Source organism: Eretmochelys imbricata, chromosome 10, assembly GCF_965152235.1.
Source record: "Eretmochelys imbricata isolate rEreImb1 chromosome 10, rEreImb1.hap1, whole genome shotgun sequence".
Classification (NCBI taxonomy): Eukaryota; Metazoa; Chordata; order Testudines; family Cheloniidae; genus Eretmochelys; species Eretmochelys imbricata.
In genome coordinates this window covers 45,774,819-45,799,132 of record NC_135581.1, presented here as the reverse complement: position 1 = coordinate 45,799,132, position 24,314 = coordinate 45,774,819, and the positions used below count along the sequence as shown (strand labels likewise).

The 24,314-nt window shown below is 46.0% G+C and overlaps 1 protein-coding gene across 2 annotated transcripts; it reads left to right on the top strand.

Annotated features, from left to right (window-relative positions):
* The first annotated feature begins 766 nt into the window (after positions 1-766).
* On the top strand, positions 767-23,353 carry SEC11A (SEC11 homolog A, signal peptidase complex subunit). 2 transcript variants are annotated; one of them, XR_013347303.1, is made up of 7 exons: positions 767-878; positions 2,811-2,920; positions 10,143-10,292; positions 13,866-13,985; positions 16,529-16,630; positions 22,644-22,701; positions 22,890-23,353. XR_013347303.1 is itself a non-coding variant. In XM_077828200.1 (6 exons), exons 1-6 carry the CDS (start codon positions 828-830, stop codon positions 22,938-22,940), a joined length of 540 nt encoding a protein of 179 aa, XP_077684326.1. In that variant the 5' UTR covers positions 767-827; the 3' UTR covers positions 22,941-23,353. The 2 variants fall into 2 exon arrangements, 1 of the variants encoding a protein (XP_077684326.1); XM_077828200.1 differs by lacking the exon at positions 16,529-16,630.
* Positions 23,354-24,314: the final 961 nt, after the last annotated feature.

Sequence of the window (24,314 nt, the reverse complement as noted above, 5' to 3'; positions counted from 1 at the left end):
GGCAACACTGTGACTCCCTTCTGGCAACAAAAAATACTACATGACCCCAGGTGGCAGGGACAGAAACCTGAGCCCACCTGAGTCCCACTGCCCCAAAGCCCAGCCCCACCAGCCTGGGGGGTGTCAAAGCTGAAGCCCAAGGGCTTCAGCCCCAGGCAGGGGGCCTGAAACCTGAGCCATGCTGTCTAGGGCTGAAGCCCTTTGGCTTGCTCTTTGGCCCCGGGCAGTTGGGCTTTGACCCTGGGTCCCTGCAAGTCTAAGCCAGCCACGGTCACCCCATTAAAACAGAGTTGTGACCCACTTTGGGATCCCAACCGCATTTGAGATCATCTGCTCTAGTGCTTGCTTTCTCACCCCAGAGGCTTCTCATGGTCTCTTTTGATGATGGGTTCCCTACAGCATGACTGAAGATTTTTAGAAAAGAGATTGTTAAAGGCAGATGTTCTATCTAGTCTGCACTAGTTTACACCCCAAGCCTTAAAACTGCTATAGCGAATACCTTCAAGGGTGCAAGAGGGAAGAAAATAATTCTCATGTGTTTAGCTACCCCCTGTCTGGGGGTCTTGCACGTTTCTACTGTGAAAGTTCAGTTAGATGCTCCTGAGAGAGAAGGGGAGATGAAGGCTGGGGGGCTGGGCGGGGGTCAGGGTTGGGTGATGAAGGGATGTGGGCGGGGCTGGAGGGGGGAGGTCGGGGTGATGATGGAGGCGGGGCCAGTGGCGGCAAAGCGCTTTGTGGGCGGGGTCTGGGGCAGCCGCCGCCGGAAGCGGGGCCGCAGACCGGAAGCGGAAGTGGCGCGCTGGCGGCCGGTGCCGGAGGCTCCCGCGATGCTCTCCCTGGACTTTCTGGACGATGTGCGGCGCATGAACAAGCGGCAGGTGAGGCCCCCAGCGCTGGGGCTGGCGTGGCCTGGCCGCTCCTGCTGCTCCCCCCTCCACCCCACCCCGGAGCGCCCGGGCCTGGCGGGGCTCTGGTCTCTGGCCACGCGCAGCCTGCCCTGCAGGCCCGGACCAGGCGCCCGTGGGGAGCCCTGGCCTGGGGCGTCCTGTTGCCGCAGGCCGTGGAGCTGCCCAGCATGGCCCATGGGAGCCTGGCGGTCTGTGGGGGGAGTAAGAGCCGGCGCCTCCTCTTCCTTCCGGCCAGCGCCTCAGTCCGCCCGCCCACGGAGCTGAGCCGGGTGAGGGGCGTGGAGACGGGCTTTGGCTCGTGTGGCCGGTGAGGAACCGCAGTGACTAGCCTTGGAGCCCCCGACGCTCGTCCCCAGGCCTGAGCAGGTTGGCAGTGGCCCTGGGGGGTCGCACGGATTCGTTCTGAGTGTCTCTGCAGCGCGCTGCCCCCCTGCTCTGACTCCTTTGTCTATCGAGTGGCCCATTAGTGGAGGAGCATCCCGTTCTTGGGCTTCAGACCAGTGGCAGATTTAGAGTTAGTGGGGCCCTGTGCTCAGCTTCATTTTTGCCCCCCGCTCTCCCGGGACGCAGCCAAGAAAAAGAACATTCTCTATTATCTCCCCTCCCCCCCTCATTCTTTTTTTCAGAAGTTTAAGGTTAACTATAAACTGTCTGTTCTCCTAATCATGCCAGACTCCAAGGGGAAGGTTTTTCAAAATATTTATTTTCTGATGATCAGAAATTGCTTTAAATTTAACTAAATCAATCCTCTGAATATTCTTGTTGGGTGGATAAGGAGTATATAGAAATCACTTCGCCACTCCTGAAAGGTAGCTACCTCTGTGGTAGAACACAGCAGCTATTTAGCAGAGCACAAAAAGACTACACCACAACTGAAGGGCCAAAGCTTAGACGAAAACATTATATTAACTGACTCTGTGCTATGCTTTGGGAAATTCCAGATCATAACCTTTTAGCTCAGGATTTAAATGCTCCAATTACCTAAATCTCTGTATGATTGCTTAAAAGTGGTATATATGCATCCTATAGTTCATGTTCATTAGTTATAAAGTGCCATACAGGACATGGCACTACACAAAAATATATTAAGCCTACATCCTTGTGCCAAAAGAGCTTACCATCTGAGGCTAGCTTGTGATTGATTGTGCATTTATCTCTGAGTAACAGGCAGCATGCAGCTGTACACCCATGACAAGCCCTGAGTGGAACTGAGTTGGACTCAGATTCTCACTGCTCTCTTGCCCACAACTTTGGAGGGAAGTCATTTACTGCAGCCTTTGAAAGAGTGCAAATTCCCCCCCCCTTCCGTGCTTTGTCAGCTCTCCTGTCTGGTTGGGAGGAGAGCCGAAACATCGCCCATCCCCTGGCCTTTCCCCCCTGCGGTGGGCTGCGCCCAGCCACCACTCACCAGGCAGCGGCGAGCAGCGCGAACATGGGCAGGAGGAGCAGGGGGCAGCCACGCAGCTGGAGAGAAGTGGCAGTTTCACCTCCAAACAGCCGCTTCTCTCCGGCCAGCTGTGCGGCAACCCTGTACTCTTCCTGCATCCTCTGGCGTGTGTTTGCATCTCTCATCGCCACCTGCACCTCCCGCCTGCTCCCCTGAGGCTGCGGGTGAGTCTCCCTCCCTCCCTGCTCTACTGCCTCCCACAGCTTCTGCCCCTGCAGTTCCCCCCACGGAGCGGGCTGCTCAAGTGCCTGGCCCACGAGACCCGAGCCAGGGCACATACTGTTTCACAGTAAATCTGCCACTGCTTCAGACCTAGCACACTTACAAAGGCATTGCCTCATAGTCACTCACTTGTTGGAAATCTGTTTTCCTCATTCTCCACAACATCACCCCTATAAGGTTACTACATGTCCATGTTTGTGTTCCCTTAACCTAGTGTCTTTTTCTTATTGCAGCTGTATTATCAGGTGCTGAACTTTGGGATGATTGTCTCCTCAGCTTTAATGATCTGGAAGGGGCTAATGGTGGTTACAGGAAGTGAAAGTCCCATTGTAGTGGTACTCAGGTAAAAATCGTTTGACTTTCAGATTTCTCATGAAGTGCGGCTAATGGGGCATGACGTGGATCTGGCTTTGAGAGGAGGGGAGGCTGAACATTTCCATTCAGGGAAGGAACACAAATGATTCAGTCTTTATAGAATTTCAGCAACACTGGCTTAAAGATGGCTTGGCTGAGAAGTATTCATTCATATATTGTTTGAATGTTCAGCATCTCCTGTATATTTTTAGCCAGACTTCCTTTTAGTCTAGTTCTTGTTCTTCCAGCCCACTGCTCTTCAGAGGAGTCGAAGAAGCCAGTGGATGCAGGCCCCAGAGTTGCAGATCACCCACCACCATCGTTGAGCTTCCTTAGCCTGATCTGGTGGATGACAAGGAGGTCTTGTGACTTTGTGGGCCACGGAAGGAAGAAAGTGTAGTGGCCTTATGGATGGGTTCAGTGCAGACATTCCAGGCCTAAGGGATAGCATAGAAGTGAGCATGAAGATGTCTGGAAGAAGTGACGAAGGAGGGAGGTCATAGGTAAAGTAGAGGGGGTGGGGGGTGTCTATTGATTCTCAGCAAGATTGGGTTACCATTACAGTGGTGCATCTATTTATGTTATAAAGACTATCTTCTCAAAAGGATAGCAACTTGAACTGAAACTAAATTGTGGAATACAACAGAAAATATAAATGCATTATTTCCCCCGTCTTCATTGTTTTCCATCTTGCTGCTACATGTATATTTAAAGTACATGACGAGCTCTTAATGGCAGTGAAATTGATATCGTGAGGAAGTCAATGTAACAGATGGAGACACTCAGCAGGGAAACTTATGATTGCTATGAGTATAACAAATGTGAACAGAATTGTTTAATGTCTTGGCTTGCGATTGAACGTGTTGTGCTGCTTTCTTGTAACAAGGCTAGGAGTGTGCTGACCACTCTGTTCCATGCCCAGAGATCTATTTTCTGGCCATCTGATGAGCTCTAAGACTACTCGGCAAGTTGTCCTTCCCACTTCCATAGATCTTGCTGAACACTGTGCATATGACTCAATGGGAAATTCTTTCACATGGCATCTGTGTGAGCTAAGAAATGCAATAGGAAATGAATGGGGCTGGTGTCGGCAAGTTATGACTTGAAATAGCTTCCTGTTGCTGAAATTCCTGCGGCAGTGGCGATAAAATTGAATCTCAGAGTTACGAACACCAGAGTTACGAACTGACCAGTCAACCACACACCTCATTTGAAATGGGAAGTACGCGATCAGGTGGCAGCAGAGACCAAACAAATACAGCACAGTACTGTGTTAAACGTAAACTACTTAAAAAAAGAAAAGGGGGTGGGGGGTTTAAAAAATATTTGACAAGGAAAAGAAATTGTTTCTGTACTTGTTTCATTTGAATGAAGATGGTTAAAAGCAGCATTTTTCTTCTGTATCATAGTTTCAAAGCTGTATTAAGTCAATATTCAGTTGTGAATTTCTGAAAGAACAACCATGACGTAACCAGAGTTACGAACATTTCAGAGTTATGAACAACCTCAATTCCCGAGGTGTTCGTAACTGAGGTTCTACTGTACCTATTGCAGGTACTGGCTTCCCCAGAATGTACATGTACTGACTTCACAGGTCCAGGTCTCTGGGGACATTGGCTATGCAGCTTGTCAGTGTTTATCATCACGTCACTTTTGAAAACAAACTAGTGAAACTTCTGTCTCTTACTGCTGATTCCTCAGAGTGCTGATGAGAGGCACTTCACCCACTTCCCATTGAGTAAGATGGGAGGCCATAAACTCACTTTCCCTTTTCAGTGAAATTATGTTCTCTTCTGACAAGCAACCTTCGCCTAGTATCTCCAGGCACAATGGGAATACATGTAGTGCTTGAAGTTCGTTTCCTTATATGATGATTTTATTTGCAATTAAAAAGGTTAGGGATGCTGTAATGTTCTGCCATTTACAAGAAAAAATTTGAGTAGGAGTGCTTGCAGTGAGATTGTTTGAGGAGACATGCTGAATCACAAGAACCGATCTCCAACACAGTCTGTCTGGGAACTTGAGAGCCCTTCTATTTTTAGCATAATGTGGATTCACAAAGAATGTGTCTAAACTGACCTTAAGGCCTGGTCTGCGCTACGAAGTTAAGTTGACGTAAGTTACGTTGCATTGACCTATTTGTGCACGTATCTACTACGCAAATTTTCTGGTCAACGTAAGCACGCTGTTTACTCATGCAGTAAAACCACCTCTGAGGTCAACACTGTGCAAGTGTAGATACTGCATGACCTGTGTTAACCCGAACAGTCCTCCAGCAGCTGTCCCACAATGCCCCATTCCCTGTGACAGTGACTGCTCTGGTCACAATTTTAAACTCCACTGGGCAGGGCTAACAGAGACCAGAATCATCTCCTCCTTAAAACCCCCTGCATATTTTTGAAATCCCTTTTCCTGGTTGCCCACCTTGGCAAGCACACCTAGCAGCTCACCCTTGTGTGCAGGTGCCCAACTAACCGCGTCTGCTTCATGCACACAGAGGAGTACTAGATGTGCTCCTGCGTGGAGTAAAGGGGAAGTATTGGATCTCACAGGCCTGTGGGAAGAAGAGGCTGTGCAAGCACAGCTATGGACATCTACAGGCAGCTTGCATGGGGAACGCAGGCAAAAGGTACGACTGGAATCAGCAGCTGTGTGAAAGTTAAGGAATTTTGCCAGGGATACCATGAGACCAGGGAGCACAACAATAGACCAGGTGTTGTGCGGTAGATGTGCCGCTTCTTCAAAGACTGCATGCCATACCTGGCAGAGACCCCACCAGCACCCCGCATACCATTGTGGATACATTGGAGAAGTCTGAGACCGACCACAACTGTGCAAAGTGAGGATGACGATGCACAGCCAGGACTTTGGCCATGCTACAAACCAGGAACTGCTTGAGACTCCGCCACAGTCCCTCCTGGCAAGTGTGGATGAGCCTGATGAAGGGAAAGGGAACTCGGATAAGTGTGTGCATACCTTTCCTTGCAATGTTTAAATGTAAGGATGGTGCCTGGCCCATCCCCAAGTTAAGACGACAGGCAAAAGGAACAACTTTTCCTACAAGAGGAGGTAGTGTTGTCATCTGTCTTTCATTCCCCGGTGGGTTAGATGGTGGGTGGGCCATGCAGCATGCTTTATGTGCATAGGGATGTCCCTTTTGTCCTCTGGAAAGATTTCAATGAAACTTTCATGGAGATACTCTGCAGTCTTCTCCCAAAGATTTCTAGGAATGGCTGCTTTATTCCGTCCTCCAAGGTAGGATACTTTCCCAAGTTGCTCTTCGATGAGATTGGCTCGTACCTTTGTAGTAAACAGGCTAGCAGAATATAGGCCAGTGTGGTTTTAGGATGCCATTAGCAGCTGTGTTCTCTGTGCCTTTGTGAGCCTTGGGGGAGATCAGCTAAAATTACCACTGCCTGTGGAAAACAGTGCCAGTGTTCAGTACCATTGCCCTATGCCAGCAGTTCTCAAACTGTGGGTTGGGACCCCATATTAATGGGGTCACCAGGGCTGGTGTCAAACTTGTTGGGGCCCGGGGCTGAAGTCCAAGCCCCCTGCCTGGGGCCAAAGGCTTCCACCGTGGGTGGTGGGGCTCAGGTTACCAGCCCCCCTCCAAGCCCGAGCCTGAAGACCTTGGGCTTTGGCTCCCTGCCTGGGGCAGTGGCTTTGACTTTTTCCCACCCAGGGCAGCGGGGCTTGGTCAGGCTCAGGCTTCGGTCCCCTATCCTGAGGTCAGTGTAGTAATTTTTATTGTCAGAAGGGGGTCGTGGTACAATGAAGTTTGAGAACCCCTGCCCTATACTCATACTGATGGAATAGGGAATGAACTTTTATATCTTCATACAACAAAAGATTCTTCTCCCCACACCTGGTGATAATATTTATTGTGGCTGGGGCCGGAAAGTGGTGCTGTACCAAGGCGATCCAAAGCTGAAGTGTTAATAAGCATTTCTTAAGGGCTTATGTGAATAATGGATGTGCCTGTAAATCCAATGTCACATCTGTGTTTTTTATCAGTAGCTTCTGTCATGGCAGCCTTGAAGGATGTGCCCTCTACACCCGCAGAATGCCTGACCCCGAGGACAAGGTGAAAGAAGAGGACTATGGAGGACATGTCCAATGAAGTCCTACAAGCCAGTGTTGCATCAGACAAGGAACAATAGGCTTGGAGGGCCAATATGAACAGCATGGAAAAGGACAGGGGACAGTAGGAAGGCCCAAGAGTCCCAGCAAGACAAGGAGTGGGAAAATACTCCAAGACATTATGGGTCTTCTCAGGTAGCAAATGCAAAGACTACTGGTCCATAACTCCTGGACACTCCATCCTTTGCAGTACTTGGAGAACTCCGTGATTGCTGCTTCCTACACCCTCCAGCATACCCATGGCATCATGAGGGCACATGCCTACCACTCCACCCTGGGAGACAACAGAGAAGACCACAGCCTCACATACTGACCTGCAAGAACAACGGCTGGTGTATGTGGGCCCACAATGAACTACATTTGTGCACTCAAGTGGACGTGTGTTTACTTAGTTTATAATTTTAAATTTTCACCCCTTTAAGTTAGGTTAAAAATCTGTATAACATTGCCTGTGGGGTGTTTTTGCACATTGATTTTCTGCACTATTTATTCCCATTCAAAGTTTTGTTTATGGAGAACCAAATTATCTTAGTTCACAAATGCAGAATGCATAGTGGTAGTCAAAGCAAACAATATTTGTAAATGCAAACCAAGCACCACAGAACTCATAGCTTCAGTAAAATGAACAGTCATAGTTATAAATGTACAGCAAGCACTATGCAATTCTTTGCAGCACCCAAAGCTCCAGGCCCAGAGAACGCTTCCACACAAAACACTGCTGTAACTGACCACTAAAGTGAATTTTCAAAGCCTCCCTCAACTGCATACTTCCATGTTGTTGGGCTCTTCAAAGTCAGTAGACAGCCTGCTCTCCACTCTGATGGAAGCTTTTTTTCTCCCTTTGCCCCACAGATACTGTGCAGAACACAACTGGCAGCTATAATAATGGGTTTTCCATGAGAAAAATATCCCAATCTTTTGGGTAAACACCACCAGTGCCCCTTCAGTTGTCATTCTGCATCTGCTGAGATGGTAGTTGAATATTTCCTTGGTGCTGTCCCCATGCCCAGTGGACAGCTTCATGAGCCAGTGGAGCAAGGGATAGGCTGGGTTCCTCAGAATCACTGTTGGCATTTCAGTAGTGCCAAATGGTAATCCAATGGTCAAGAAAGAATGTCCTTGGTTGCAGTTTTTGCAAAAGTCCTGTTTTCGTCAAGATGGGAGAAATCATGCACCTTCTCTGACCAGCCCAAATTGATATCTGTGAAGCATCCCTGATGATCCACCAGCGCTTGCATAATCATAGAAAAGTAGCCCTTTCTGTTGCTGTACTCGGGGGCAAGGCAAGCTGGTACCAAAATAGGGATGTGCATGCCGTCTGCCGCCCCCGGGCAGTTCAGGAATCCCATTGCTGCAGATCCATCCACTATGTCCTTCACAGTGCTGAGAGTCACAGTCCTGCATAGCAGGAGACTATTAATAGCCCTGCACACTTGCATCACAACAGCCCCCACTGGATTTCCCAATTCCAAAATGATTTCCCACTGACCAGTAGTAATCCAACATTGCAGACTTCCAGGGCATGATTGCCACTCGCTTCTCTATTGTCAGTGCAGCTCTCATTCTGTTGTCCATGCACTGGAGCTCTGGGATGAGCTTGGCACACGGATCTAAGAATGTGGCCTTGCATACCCAAAAGTTCTGCAGCTAATGCTCATTGTCCCAAAGCTGCATTAAGATGTGATCCCACCAGTCAGTGCTCATTTTGGGGGCCCAAAAGTTGCTCTCCACCATCTGCAGCTGCTCCATGAATGTCACCAACAACCTTGAACTATTCTTTGCAATGTCGCTCAGTAAACTGTTCTCAAAGAAATCCTCGTGTCCACCGTTGTTGCTGTACTTTCTGTGGGTCTGCAAGTACAGGAGAATCACACGTCTTGAGTTTGCAACATTTGGGAGAACAGTGCAGAGTTCTGCGGGCTCTGTGGTTCTGTCAGAGTGGGATTTTTTAAAAAGGTGAGAAAATTGTGGGATATGGATGACATTATGGGATGGAGAAAGTTGCATGCTGAAAACTTGACCCCTAGCTCCTGCAGATCCTTGGGTGAGTCATTACTATCCTACAACACATTGCAAAAATCCCCCAAAAGGCATTGCAGCAGATGGCACACTGGATACATACTTGTGGTGCACTGCATTGCACTTTGCACAAGTTTTCTGGGTGAATATGCGTAGCGCCAATGGAAGCAGCCAAGTATGCCCACACCAAAGCAATATGCTAATTTCAGCTACTGCATGCAGACAAAACTTGCATCAACCAAAGTCTGTAGCACAGACATGGCCGAAAATTTCCCACCATTGCAGTAGTCCTGGTGCAGCTCTAGCAGTGCGGGGAAACAAGTTGCTGGTGGCCACTAGTCTCTTTACCACTAAGAGTCAGTCTGGATACCAGAGAGCCTTGCCTGGTTGGCATGGTGGTGGTAAAGCTGATGGCTGCCAGTGGTGGGAAATCAAAGCAGAGTGTGGGTGAAACTGAAATGTCTTGGCTTCAACTGCTTTCCTCAGGGACTCTTAGTTTTGAGGGGGGAGCGAGGGGGTAGACTATGGATACTTTGGGTGATGAGCCATAAGATATTACAATTACATTGTCTTGATATATAGGTGCATATCTTCATACCAGATTAACTGTGTTAAGTAACATATTGTATATTGATCATATCTTGTTTTATCATTAACATTCCCTTTTTTCCAAAATTATTTAAACATGACCTTAACAAGGCGTGTGTACATTTGTAATGATTCATATTAACGTTTTGTTTTTTTGGGGTGAAGCTGTATGTTTTGGAGAAAGTCTCAAGAGAATAGAAAGAAAGGAGGGCCAAGTGGAGGAGAGGGGATGTAATTTAATGATCCTCTGTATATATTTGTCTTGATTGTCTTACAACTATGGGATTACGTTGTCTATATCAAAGCATCTCAGTGATTTCAATATTTTGATTGTTTTCCTCAGGGGCTCTTTCCTAAGGGAGGATTTTCTGGGGTTTACTTGAAACCATATAGATTTCAAACACTGATTCTAGTTTTTCAAATGTCCTTGTTTCCTAATTTCTATTTTCCTTGTCTTTCAGTGGCAGCATGGAGACTGCTTTTTACAGAGGAGATCTCCTGTTCTTAACCAACCGAATTGAAGATCCCATCAGGGTGGGAGAAATTGTGGTCTTTAGGATAGAAGGAAGGGAAATTCCAATAGTTCATCGAGTCTTGAAAATTCATGAAAAGTATGTATCGCGTCTGGGGTAATTGTATAGCAAATGTCTATAGCCATGTACCTTGGGCTGTGCTTATCTCAAAAAATAGTCTGGTTGGTAAGTGGATGGGAGACATCAAGGAAAGCCTGGGTTCTGCAGGAAGTGCTGTGAAGGCTCTTACCTCAACACTGACCCAGTGTCCTACCAGAGTGCCAGGAAATAGCGTGCTGCTGGAAGGGTCTTCATCCAGGTGAATTACTGTCAGTTCCTTATAACTTGTGCTAAAGATCTCTTGCCATTTTTCACAAGTTGGGGGCTAATCCTGGAGTCCTGACCAACTATGGGCAATTCTGCCTCCCTTAACTTCCTCTGCAACATTACTGGAATACAGTACTGTTCATTTCCTGTCTCATACTGCTGGATAGGGTTCATATTCTCTGTTATATAGCCCCAGAGGTGATTGCATTTCAGTGGTGAGTGAAGTGACTTCTATATATTTAACGTTTTGGGATCCTTTAGATATATGTAGTGTGTTAATTTAAAATGTGTTGGTTTTTAATATGCCAGTTCTCTTGTTCTCATTCTGGGACAGGGTATATCTACCTTAGGAAGTCCTGGTTACCTGGACTGTATCATTCCTTCTCTGTAAACCTAGAGGCAGAGTGAGTCTTGCGTTTTGTTCTGAAGTGGGTGAGATGGTCATTCTGATTTGTTCCTTGAGCAAGTTCTGCAGTTCTGAGCCAGCTTCCAAGAAAACTCCATCCTGTGTTCATGAGACTCCCTCTTCCATGTTTCCAAGTGGCATGTGGTCGTGGTCACACATGGGGGCAGTTCCTCAGCTAATTTGGGACAGTCCCATAGAGGGATTTGAGACTCTTAAATTGGATCCTATATTCCATGGAGAGCCAAGGCAGAGAGTGGTGTCTAGAGGTGATGGGCTCCCAGTAGGTGGTGGTGCTACATTACAAATAACCTGGAGCTTTTATCAGGACTGATGGAGTCATTTCTAGACACAATGAATTGTAGTAATGGAGTGTAGAAGTCACATGTGCGAGGATTACCACAGCCAAATCGCTTTGATAGATAGCGTGGCTTTTCACCTTCAGCCTCAATGCAATTCTAGTAGCTACAGCTATGTTGGTACCTAGAAACTGGGGTGTAGAATGACCCCAAAGTTGTGAATTATCTCAACATCTGGAGGGTAGGATGCTTCAATGGTGGGGGTGATGTTAGTCGTGATGAGTTCTACAAAGTGCTTCCCTCCCCACCATCATGATCTGTCTTGCCAGACTTCAGTTTCAGCAAGCTGCTGTCCTTGGGCAGCCCTGCTTAACTCTCCTCTCAGGGTGGGTTCCAGATCTGCTAGTTTATAGGACCAGTCTCTTTGCTATTTATTTATTTATACACAAATCTTGATCAATAAAGAAAACCCATTGTGATATTTTTAGTCTCTTCTCAGAGTAGAACTGCACTTGGACATCCTGAATTTAAAAATAAAATAGGGAAATATGGAGGTCTTGGTGGTTCCAATGTCACATTGCATGTACAGTATTTTAAGATTAATCTGTGAAATTTACCCACATAAGAGGTCCTTCTCATTCTTTTTCCTTTTATTAATACATACTACTAGATTTTTGCACTGCCTTGACAGATAGTTGCTAGAAGAGAAAAAACCTGTAAGATCATCCAGTCTCCTCCTGCATGCAACCAGTTCAGGTGTCGCTGAGGCTGAGATGTGGATTCTTTACTAAACTTTCCTCTTCCTTCCCAAACTTCCCATCCTTGGCTTTACCTCAGAGCTAAACTTTTTTTTAAAGAATTATATGAATCTGTTCAGCTGTTGCCGAGTGTTGAGATGGCCATGGATGAATGGACTATAGGCAAGGCCTTGTGCTTTGCATTCTGTGGAATCCACCGTCTTTCCCAGAATCTCAGGTTACATTTAGTATTAAATCTAGTCCTCCTGTTTGTAAAGATAACCTTTAAAGCCATGAGAAGTGTGAAGCAGAGCAGACAGCCTGAAGCAACAGGTCTGAGGTCTGACCTGCCACATTCATTTCAATGGGTGTTAACTCTGACATATAAAGATAACTGCTTAATTTTTGACATTTCTGCCATCACCAGCAGCGAGTTTGAGTATTTACCCTAGACTTAAGCTGCCTCCTGTTTCTCCCTGGATACCAAAATGCTCAGCTGTTCTCTACCCAGTGGCCAAAACCTCTAGCTTCCTGATTTACAATTTCCATTGTGTAGTAATGGGCTGTCCGTATGAGACTCTGTAGCCTATTGAAAACCAAAAATGCGCAGATTCATATTTTCCTCTGACTCCAGATCAAATCTCCTTTGTTTATAAAGCAAAGTGTGTTCTACCCATCAGCCCTACAAAGTGCTTCTGGACTAAGAACTAAACTGGATTCATTCTCTACCTCCAGAGGTAAAGATTCTGCTGTCAGAATTTACTTAACAGTTCTGTCACTTTGTGAGACAGGTTAGAATCCAGTTTCCCCCTCCCAGAGCTTGGGGACTCTGCAGGGCTAATAAGGATGAGAAGGAGTGGCAACTTATGTTTGGCACTCAGGTCACCTGCTTATTCTGATAGCTAGTATCTCCAGGGTTCAGATCTGCACTGCAAGAAGAAGCCACTGTTGCATAATCCTTTTGCATCCGATGAAGTGAGCTGTAGCTCATGAAAGCTTATGCTCAAATAAATTGGTTAGTCTCTAAGGTGCCACAAGTACTCCTTTTCTTTTTGCGAATCCTTTTTGAGAGTAGCAGACCTGCACTGTACACTCCTATTTTGACATTCTCACTTGTTGCTGAATTGCAGCAATAAGCTGTCTTCATGTACTGTACCTATGACAAGGCCGTCTTTATCTAAGACACTTTAAGGACACTCCTGCTGCTACTCTAATGCAGCTGGCTCTGTGTTCCTCTTGGACTTTCTTCTTATTGGCTGCAGACTGTGTCAGAGCACCCATAGGCTCGAGTGCAGTGGAGGGAGTGCACACAATGAAAAGCTTCCACGTCCTTTCCTGCAGGTGATTGATTTGACAGTAGGCCTGCAGACTGGGAAGCTCATGACATGCTGAACCAAGCTATAAGAGCAGCTCCAGTTGGCACATGCTTTCAAGGGACCATTCACAAGTGACTGGAATGCACTGAAGCCCAGTTGGTAGCACCATTTTGTGGATGCCACTTGGAAATATGCATCACTTGGGAGCTCTAGAAAGGTGGAAGGAAGTATCAGGAGACACTGCAGGTGGAAAGGGAGGCAAAAAGGATCAGAAGCAGGAGAGAGAATTACCAAGAGAGAAGCAATCACACATCCCATCAGTGACATCCAGAAACTCCTAGGAAAGAACATCAATGTTTTGGAATTAGTGGGGCCAGGAGTGTGCTCTCTCTCTCGTGATTTAAATGTTTCTAAATATTTAATCTGCCCTTCCAAAAATGCTTTGAAGGGGGAGGGCTCCTCTTGACTGGGACCTCTGACAAACCTGTGTGTTTGAAATGTTTGTGTATCTTAGTCTCTGCAGTCATTGTGCTTGCTTAGAATATCTGTTAGTGGCTCATCTGTGACCTGTGGTCTCTTTTCTTTGTAAGGCAAAATGGAGACATCAAATTTTTGACAAAGGGAGACAATAATGCTGTTGATGACAGAGGGCTGTACAAACAAGGGCAGCACTGGCTGGAGAAGAAAGACGTGGTGGGGCGAGCGAGAGGGTAAGTAAAGCTATCCAGCAGAGGAGGGTGTGCTCTGACCAGTGCTTGTCTCCAGTGTGAACTGGAAAATGCTTTCTTCTGTTGAGCTCTTCCCTGTTGGAGTTTCTGATTAAAGTGGCGTGTCAGCAGGTAATGTGTAGAATTGAGTAACAAAGGCAAGTTCACTTCTTGGCTTGCCTTGACCAAAGGTAGCCATGTGTGAACTGTCCTCCAGGATTCTGCTCATTTCCTGTCTTGGAGGTGGATGAGTTGTCATGTAGCATCTTCCGGAACTCGATTAAAGCTGATCTGCAGTGGGAGCGTACCCTTTCATTGCTTTATAATGGATAAAGAAGGCTGGAAAGGCTTTTTACATTCAAAATTCAGGTCTTGCCTGCCTGGTGACTTGGGACCTGGTGCAGTTTTGGCACAAATGCTAAGACAATGAAAGTTCAGCAACTGAAGATGGCGGGGATTTTTTAGTCAGACTGCTTAAAGTTAATGTCTGTTTAACTCTACGGCTTAATGAACAGTTGGGAGAAAGGCCATCTCTGCTAAAGGTTCAGTGCTTCTTTCAGTTAAGGTACAAGAGCTCAAGAAACATCCCTGAGAGCCCAAAGACATTCCCAGAAAAACTAGGGATCCATAAACTGAATATTTTTGATAATTACAATAGAAAGCTTTCAGGCTTCTTTTACCCACCATAAAGAATCAAGTAAAGGCACAAGCTTAACGTTTAAAAAGAAACAAAAGAAAATCACTTTCAAGTTAATGTCAGTAGTACTTGGATGAAAATTTTCAAAGAGGAGTAGAAAAACTCTCTTTTGATTTTTTGATTTGATTTGAGTTCTGATGAAGTGAGCTGTAGCTCACGAAAGCTCATGCTCAAATAAATTGGTTAGTCTCTAAGGTGCCACAAGTACTCCTTTTCTTTTTGCGAATACAGACTAACACGGCTGTTACTCTGAAACCTCTCTTTTGATTGGAGTTGAAGATCAAAATAGCTTAACGACTTGTTGATGCTAAATACTAAAAAGGCTTTTTGTTGCTTTCAGGAAAAGCAAACGCTGAACTGGTATATTGAAGAGCGTTTATATTTTCCTATCAAATTAATCAATTTAGGTTGATTAAAAGAAATGATTGGCTGTCTGAACTTTGGAAGGCATAATTAAGGCTAAGATTTAGTCATGGGTATTTTTAGTAAAAGTCATGGACAGATCATGGGCAATAAACAAACATTCACGGCCTGTGACCTGTCCATGGCTTTCACTATAAATACCCCTGACTCAAACTTCACAGCTCCTGGGGCCCTGGGACACCTCTGATCTGGGGGAGTTATGGGGCCAACAGCTGGCCCCTGCTCTGGCGGCGGGGGCTGACTGCCTCCCACAACTTGCTTCTATGTGGCCCTTGGGAACCACTGCTCCCACGGCCTCCGGGGTGGCCCTTGGGACTGCTGCTGCTGCTCCGGTGCCCCCAGTGCTGCCCCAGCAGCCATCTGAGCAGTTGGCTCCAGGGCCACACCAGCAGTGGCCAGTGATGCTGGCTCCAGGGCCATCCCGGGGTCTGTGTCAACAGCGGCCGGTGTGTCGGATCATCCCAGGGCCAGCTGTAAGTGCTAAACTTTACCTGAATGTTCACCTCAACTGTCTGGCAGATTGGAGTCCATTGTCCTCAGATCCCTGCCTTACCTGGATAATTGTCCCTTACGGAGCCAGTCTAAATATTAAAGTATGCACGACCCGCAGCACAGGCCTTAGGCTTCACTTCTCCTACAGCTGGACCCAGATGGTGACCTGAAGAGCTAGTTAAAGTTTGGGTGTCCCCCAAAGAATCTCCTTGCTAGAGCTCTAAAATCTTCAGTCCTGTCTTTTGTGTCCTAGGGGACAATAGGGGCGGAAAGTTCATTTCACAGGCCCACCCCAAAATGGCAAACGCTGGCTCTACTTCTGGTGTCAAATCTATGTAGAGTCCATCTGTCTCAAAACTTCCTGGTGTCTTAGACTCACTTCATAGTAGTGTAATGTTACACTCCATATGTTTTATGGAAATATGCTTATGAGTGTGAATATGATGTAACTGGAATATGCTTTATGCAAAAGGTCTCTTGTAAGGTATCATAACAAAGGTTATAACCTATTGAATATATTCCTCCCATTTGTATGTATGTATCATTCTTGTATCTGAAGCTAGAAATATGAAGTACAACTCTGAGGCCCTGTTGTAATTATGCAAAGTGTGGGCCATGAATGGTGGTTTAGAATCTTGATGGCTTCCATTGACTAGGACAATTGGTTGTAAACGGCTCTGTTTACTTACCAACCTTCTTGTGTACCTGTGGGCCAGCCCAGGAAGAATGGAAGCTGGGGTCTCACAGGTCATGTGATCATGTCACCTGACACTGGAATCCATCTTAAATCTGGTACTTCCCAAAGGGGGGGGACCAAGAGAGACAAAAGATTCCCGCCTTGTGCCAAAGCTATAAAAGGGGGTGGAATAGAACAAAGGGGGTTGCCAGTCATGAGAACACCCCGTCATGAGAACACCCCTGCTTTCCACCTAAGATGTCTGGCGAAACTAACAAGGACTGTACCAGAGGAAAGGAATGGGCCAAGACTAGGAAGGAGTCTAGTCTGTGAAGGATGCTTATCGGAACTTTTCTGAGGGTGAGATTTTACCTGTAATCAGTTTAATGTATTAGGCTTAGACTTGCATGTTTTTGCTTTATTTTGCTTGGTGACTTACTTTGTTCCATCTGTTATGATTTGAAACCAATTCAATCCTACTTTTTATACTTAATAAAATCACTTTTGTTTATTAATGAACCCAGAGTAAGTGATTAATACCTGGGGGAGCAAACAGCTGTGCATATCTGTCCATTAGTGTTATAGAGGGTGGAGAATTTATGAGTTTACCTTGTATAAGCTTTATACAGAGTAAAATGGATTTATTTGGGGTTTGGATCCCATTGGGAGCTGGGTGTCTGGGTGCGGGAGTCAAGTGACTTGTTGAGCAGTTTTTAGTTAGTCTGCAGCTTTAGGGGCGTGGACAAGACTTGGGTCTGTGTAGCAGCAGGCTAGCAGGGAAAATGGGCTCAGAGGTAATCTCAGCATGTCAGGTGACAGTCCCAAGGAGGTCTCTGTGACCGAACCCATCACAGTGGTGTAGTTGAACAGGATATGTGCACAGCTGATTGCTTTGAGACACTGGTAGTGATTTTAAGTGAGTTTTAAGTGTGGTGGCTGGAGAACAGACAAAGTGGTTACTGGTTTGTTGTTTTCTGTTCCTTTATTTTGGGAAAGGGAAGTAGGAACAGAAAAATGAGTGAAAGCAGTGAAGCGATTGCAAAGTTGGAACTTCTGAGGCTGCAAGTTGCAGAAAAGAAGAGAGAGCACCAGAGATTATTGCAACTGAAAGAACTGGAGATAAAAGAAAGAGGCAGCAAGCTCAGGAGAAGGAAAGAGAGAGGCAGCTAGCCCTGGGGGAGTTAAAAGACAAAGAAATTGAGGCCCAGAGACCTGCCAAAATTGAAACCCAGAAGCATGAACTGGCTGTAATGGAGTGGAAGAGACAAAACTCTTCGGCAGCTAGCACCACTTCCCCAAAAATCCACAAATGGGAACGGTTATGCCTGCAATATGAGGAATCCAGTGATATTGCCAAATATTTCATCACATCTGAGAGACTGTGCACTCTCCATGCGATTCCTGAGGATCAAAAAATGACTACTTTGATTGCAAAATTGATTGGGAGAGTTCTGCACGTATTCAATAAGATGCCTATTGCTGATGCTTTAAACTGTGGTAAATTTAAGCAAGTGGTTTTGAAACATTTTCAGATTACACCTGAAACCTACAGGGTAAAATTCAGGAGTCTTAAGAGGGGATCTGGATTAAGTAATGTGGCCTATGTAGATGAAATGAGAGATTTGTTAGACAAGTGGATGAGGGGAAAAGGCATTACAAGCTTTGAAGAAATGTGTGATTTGGTTACTCAAGAACAGTTCCTGAATATGGGCAGTGATGATGTAAAACAGTATTTGTGGGACAAAAAGGTGGATGCAGTGGGGGAATTAGCTGGGTTTGCAGACTCTTATGAGCAATCACAAGCTGCAATTAAACATAAACCACTGACAGAGGGGTAGAGGGTTGGTGGAAAACAGAATCACCGTTTTACCCCTGGGAAAAAGGAGGCGGGGCGTTCGCCTCCCCATTCCCCTGTTACTCGTCCCAAGTCTCCTGTACAAGCAGAGGAGCCCAGAAGGTGCTATCATTGTAGGTTGACTGAGCACCTGAGGAATAAGTGTCCTTGGCTGAGTGGAAACAGGCAGCAGGTAACACATGAAGCTGCTGCTTCTCAGAGCACAGGGGTATCCCAGGCTACTGCCTCTTTCCACACAGGATTTGTAAAGGTTGCTTCTACACAACCAAGCAGTGAGCATATGCATGCTGTTAAGCTTAATGGCACAGTGCTCCAAGGTTGGAGGGATACTGGTGTAGAGATTTCTGTGGTCAGGAGAGACCTGATCCAGGAGAAGGATTTGTTACCAGGAAAAATGGCAGAATTAGAATTGGTGGGAGGTTATAAGGTCCTTGCACCTTTGGTTAAGATACACATGGAAACTGGTGATTTGCGGGCTGCACTAACTGTTGCAGCGGTGGCACACAATTTTGCACCGTTTCTACTAGGGAATGATTTTTTTGATGTGGCAGAATCAGTCCCAGGGTTTCATAGATTCATAGATATTTAGGTCAGAAGGGACCATTATGATCATCTAGTCTGACCTCCTGCACAACGCAGGCCACAGAATTTCACCCACCACTCCTGCGAAAAACCTCTCACCTATGTCTGAGCTATTGAAGTCCTCAAATCGTGGTTTAAAGACTTCAAGGAGCAGAGAATCCTCCAGCAAGTGACCCGTGCCCCATGCTACAGAGGAAGGCAAAAAACCTCCAGGGCCTCTTCCAATCTGCCCTGGAGGAAAATTCCTTCCCGACCCCAAATATGACGATCAGCTAAACCCTGAGCATATGGGCAAGATTCACTAGCCAGATACTACAGAAAATTCTTTCCTGGGTAACTCAGATCCCACCCCATCTAATATCCCATCACAGGCCATTGGGCCTGTTTACCATGAATATTTAATTACCAAAACCATGTTATCCCATCATACCATCTCCTCCATAAACTTATTGGGTTTAATGTTAAAGCCAGATAGATCTTTTTAGGTTCGTTAGCAGCAAGAAGGAATCTTGTGCTGAAGGCCCCAGAGGGGAGGGTGAAGTCACATGTGCTGCTGGGAAAATAGGAGAGTCTCTCTTTAATTCCTCGGTAGCAGTGGAAAATGGGCCATTGGGGGCAGGGATGGTCGAGGCCAGTTCCTGTAGCCCTGGGGCTCAAGGCAGGACCCTGCAAGAGGGGGTGGGTAGAGCCAGCGCCTGTCCTGTGATCATCTCCCTGGGGGAGGGGAATGTACCTGGAAGCAAGCTCGACCTGAGTGAAAGGGGCCGGATTTTCCTGGCCGGTGGAAGGGTCTGTCATGGCTGGTGGGCTCACAGCTACAGCTGGATCAGAGTCACCTTCCCTTTTGGGGGACACAGGAGAGTCCACCCAGCTGACCTTTTGGGAACAGAGAGTGGGGTGACTGGGGGGATCTTACCAATCCAAAGCACTCCATTGAAGGATGCTGTTCCTGCTACGCTTGCAAGACATAACATTGTCTCTTCAAGGCAGGAGGAAGTTGCATTTGGGAAGCTTCACAAGCAGATGGGGCCCGACACAAAGAGATTCTAGAGGGAGGGGCCGAGGGCAGGCATGGTTGCAGTGCACCCTTTCCTTGCCAAAACCCCACACACATACCTGAATTAAGAGCCTTCTCCAAAGAGACAGGAGAATCTGTATCTGAACGCCTACTATGGTACACAAAGGAATTGAAAAATGCAGTAGACACTGAACAAACCAGACTGGGTGAACAGAGTCTGTCTGCCATAAAGTGGCTGGTTATCTTGTATCTTTTGTTACTCCACCTATGGGTCAGGACGAAGGAGTTAATACTAATGGTAAACGCTTTGAAGATGTGTGACATACCTAATTTTTGGGGAAAAACTTCTGTACGTGCTAGAGATGGTGACAAGACAGTCCCACAAGCACGTTACTTTTCAGCTTATACCTGTAAACAGGCTGGAAGCTTGGCACAGCAGCAAAAGCATAACAGGCCTACGCTACTGTGTATAAGGGGAAACTGAGGCACACTGCCTCATGGCATTGGTGGCTAAATGCCAAGACACCTACACTTTAACAGATACTGCTACCTGCATTCTGTTAGCAGTCCTATACCCCAACGTGTTTCAGGCACCCGGGGACCAGGAACCCCGAATCTTGCTAGGACACCTCTGAATGGCATCAAGTTGCAAAGCTATAAAAGGGGGCGTGACCAGAGACGAACAGGGATTTTAAATGTACTGCCTCCGCCATGGGCAGTGTCCAGGTCTCTGGCAGAACATTGAGGAGGAGGGTGTGACGTTGCACTCCATATGCCCTCCACAAGTAGTGCGTCCCTTTGTATATCGAGGAGTACTTGCATTGTGAACAGGGTACTGATAACCACGTCACTCAGCTCACAGTGCAAGTGGCGTGGGTTGTTTCTGATATAACTAACTTGGTGTGCACCACACATCCGCTTTTGTTGCTTTAGGTACAGATTTGCCCATGTGTATGCAGCGAAGTGGGAATTTGCAGGATTATACAATTATTTAGGTTTCAGAGTAACAGCCGTGTTAGTCTGTATTCGCAAAAAGAAAAGGAGTACTTGTGGCACCTTAGAGACTAACCGATTTATTTGAGCATGAGCTTTCGTGAGCTACAGCTCACTTCATCGGATGCATACAATTATTTAGGTTGGTCTAAGCTCAGGCTCCAAAAGGACCCAACCAAAAGAGGTGAATGGACTACACTGGAGCAGATGAAATTCATTGTTGACAAATGCCAAGTAATGTGCATAACGAGGAATAATCTGAATTACTCCTATGCCCTGTTGGGTTCTAAAATAGCCAGCTGCTAAGAGAAAAGTCCTGTGCATCATTGCGGGCAGTTCAGTAAAGATCTCTGCTCAATGGACAGCAGCAGTCAGAGAAGCAAATGTATGGGGATTGGGAATAACAATGAAGATCTTCTAATGCAGCAGTTCTCAAACTGTGGGTTGGGACTTCAAAGTGGGTCGGGACTCCTTTTTAATGGGGTCGGTAGGACTTGCTGGGGCCCAAGCCCGTGCTGAAGCCAAAGCCCAAGGGCTTCAGCCCTGAGTGGCAGGACACAGGTTACAGATCCCCAACTGAGGCTGAAGCCCCTGGGCTTTGGCTTTGGCCCCCCTGCCCAGGGCAGTAGGGCTCAGGCTTAGGTTCTGGCCCTCCTGCCTGGAATGTGAACCACTGATTTCTATCACAATGGGGAAAGCGGAAATAGAGGGGCTTCAGAAAGCAACCAGAATGGTTAGAAGCTTGGAAAAACTCCCATATGAAGAGACTGCAGAGATTGTGGTTGCTTACCTTAGCATAAGAGAATAAGAAGGGGCATGATAGTTATACAAAATGATGAATGCTATAGAGAAAGTAGAAGAGGAACTCTGTCTTCCTGTCTCATGATACAAGAACACAGGGACATGCAGTGAAAATGAGAGGCTGCAAACTTGAAACTGAAGAAAAATTCTCTTTTAGCACTGCATAATTAGCTGGAGAAACTGATTGCCCCAACATATCACTGAGGCCAGGAGCTCACAGGATTCAAAAAATGTTGGAGATTTATGGACAACAAGAATACCCCAAGATATAATACCAGGGATTTAAAACAAAAACCAAGAACTTAGGAAGGGAGGAAACCTGACTGCTTCAGAGCTTAACCCAGCCTCTTATCTAAAGAGGGTTAAGGGGGAAGTTTTCCCTAGGGGAGGCTTTGCATCTTCCACTGAAGCAACTGTTCATAGAGAAAGAAAAGGAGTACTTGTGGCACCTTAGAGACTAACCAATTTATTTGAGCATGAGCTTTCGTGAGCTACAGCTCACTTCATCAGATGCATACCGTGGAAACTGCAGCAGACTTTATATATACACAGAGAATATGAAACAATACCTCCTCCCACCCCACTGTCCTGCTGGTAATAGCTTATCTAAAGTAATCATCAGGTTAGGCCATTTCCAGCACAAATCCAGGTTTTCTCACCCTCCACCCCCCCACACTCTCCTGCTGGTTGTGTGGGGGGGTGGAGGGTGAGAAAACCTGGATTTGTGCTGGAAATGGCCTAACCTGATGATTACTTTAGATAAGCTATTACCAGCAGGACAGTGGGGTGGGAGGAGGTATTGTTTCATATTCTCTGTGTATATATAAAGTCTGCTGCAGTTTCCACGGTATGCATCTGATGAAGTGAGCTGTAGCTCACGAAAGCTCATGCTCAAATAAATTGGTTAGTCTCTAAGGTGCCACAAGTACTCCTTTTCTTTTTGCGAATACAGACTAACACGGCTGTTACTCTGAAACCTGTTCATAGAGAGTATCCTGTGCTTGATGGAGCGCTCCTGTCTTCCAGTCTGGCAATTTCTTTGTGCGTATTTCAGGGCACAACCTAGCCTGTGAAATCTTCAGTGGAAACTGTCTGAAATAAGTGATTTTTTTTCTCTCTTGTAGATTTGTCCCCTACATTGGAATTGTGACTATTCTAATGAACGATTACCCAAAATTTAAGGTATGACATATTTATTTTTGTCACATTACACTAGGAAATGATTTTCTTGTTGGTTTGCTGGGGAAGCTTCTACACACACAAGCTAAACTGTACTTAGTGGCTGCTCTTCTAAGCATGTTTATTGTTACGGTTAGTCTGTAGAGCTGAACGCACATTCTGACTCGTGATCCTGCTGCTTTGTTTTTCAGTATGCCGTCCTCTTTTTACTGGGCTTATTTGTGCTGGTCCATCGAGAGTAGTCCTGTTGCAGTGAAGTTCCTAGTGAAGATGCCATGCTTTTTGTAACCAAGAGTTTTGAGTAGAGAATGGCCTGATGTGTGGTGAGAAAGGAAAATGTACATTTCAATGCTTCTTAGTAGTTTGGGTTTGTTTTTTTACTGTGTAAGGAAGAATGTTAATCACAGTATTTCCAATGGCTTGTCACATTTTAGCCTTTTCGTACATCGGTGTGTTTTTGTATTAAAAGTCTAAGCCAAATGTTGTGTTTTGTATTTTGAAGCTGAGCTTCATTTCTGAAGTGCCTGCACAAATGTTCTCTCGGTCGGTGCTGCTCCTGGCTGCAAATAACCCCCTCCAGTTTGTAGTTTGACCCATTGAGGTGACAGGGTCTTTTTTCAAAACACGAATAAAAGATTTTGCGTATCCTCTAAAACAGTCCAAGCCATGTTCTTGTTTTAAAAACGGCTGGATGCAAATTCTTCCAAGGCCTCATTGGAAAGGCCCAGGAATTTGGTGTTGTACAGGTTCTTAAAGAATGTCTTAGGAATTAAACTATCCTTTGTTTATATGTTGCAGTAAAATAGCAGCTGTCACTTTAACTTTCTTTTGATGGGGTAAACCGTTCATATCTTTGGATATCTTAAAATCCTGTTGAAATAATGTGTGTGTCTTGGACTGTGGGTAGGGGCTGCTTCATCCCCCGCTGGAATGGAACCACCACTGTGGAGGACCACGGTGGCTGCTCAGCAGTGCACAATGGTGCTACTCAGAGGAACTTGGATAAGAAAATAAGAGCGGCCATACTGGGTCAGACCAAAGGTCCATCTATCCCAGTATCCTGTCTTCCGACAGTGGCAAATGCCAGGTGCCCCAGAGGAATGAACAGAACGGGTAATCATGCAGTGATCCATCCCCTGTCGTCCACTCCCAGCTTCTGGCAAACAGAGGCTAGGGACACCATCCCTGCCTATCCTGGCTCTATCCTCCATGAATTTATCTAGTTCTTTTTTGAACCCTGTTGTAGTCTTGGCCTTCACAACATCCTCTGGCAAAGAGCTCCACAGACTGACTGTTCGTTATGTGAAAAAATACTTCCTTTTGTTTTTTTAAACCTGACCCCCTAGTTCTTGTGTTATCAGAAAGAGTAAATCACACTTCCTTATTTACTTTCTCCACATCAGTTATGATTTAAAAGACCTCTATCATATCCCCCCTTTGTCATCTTTTTTCCAAGCTGAAAAGTCCCAGTCTTATTAATCTCTCCTCATATGGCAACCGTTCCAAACCCCTAATCATTTTTGTTGCCCTTTTCTGAACCTTTTCCAGTGCCAATATATCTTTCTTGAGATGGGGTGACCAAATCTGCGTGCAGTATTCAATATGTGGGCATACCA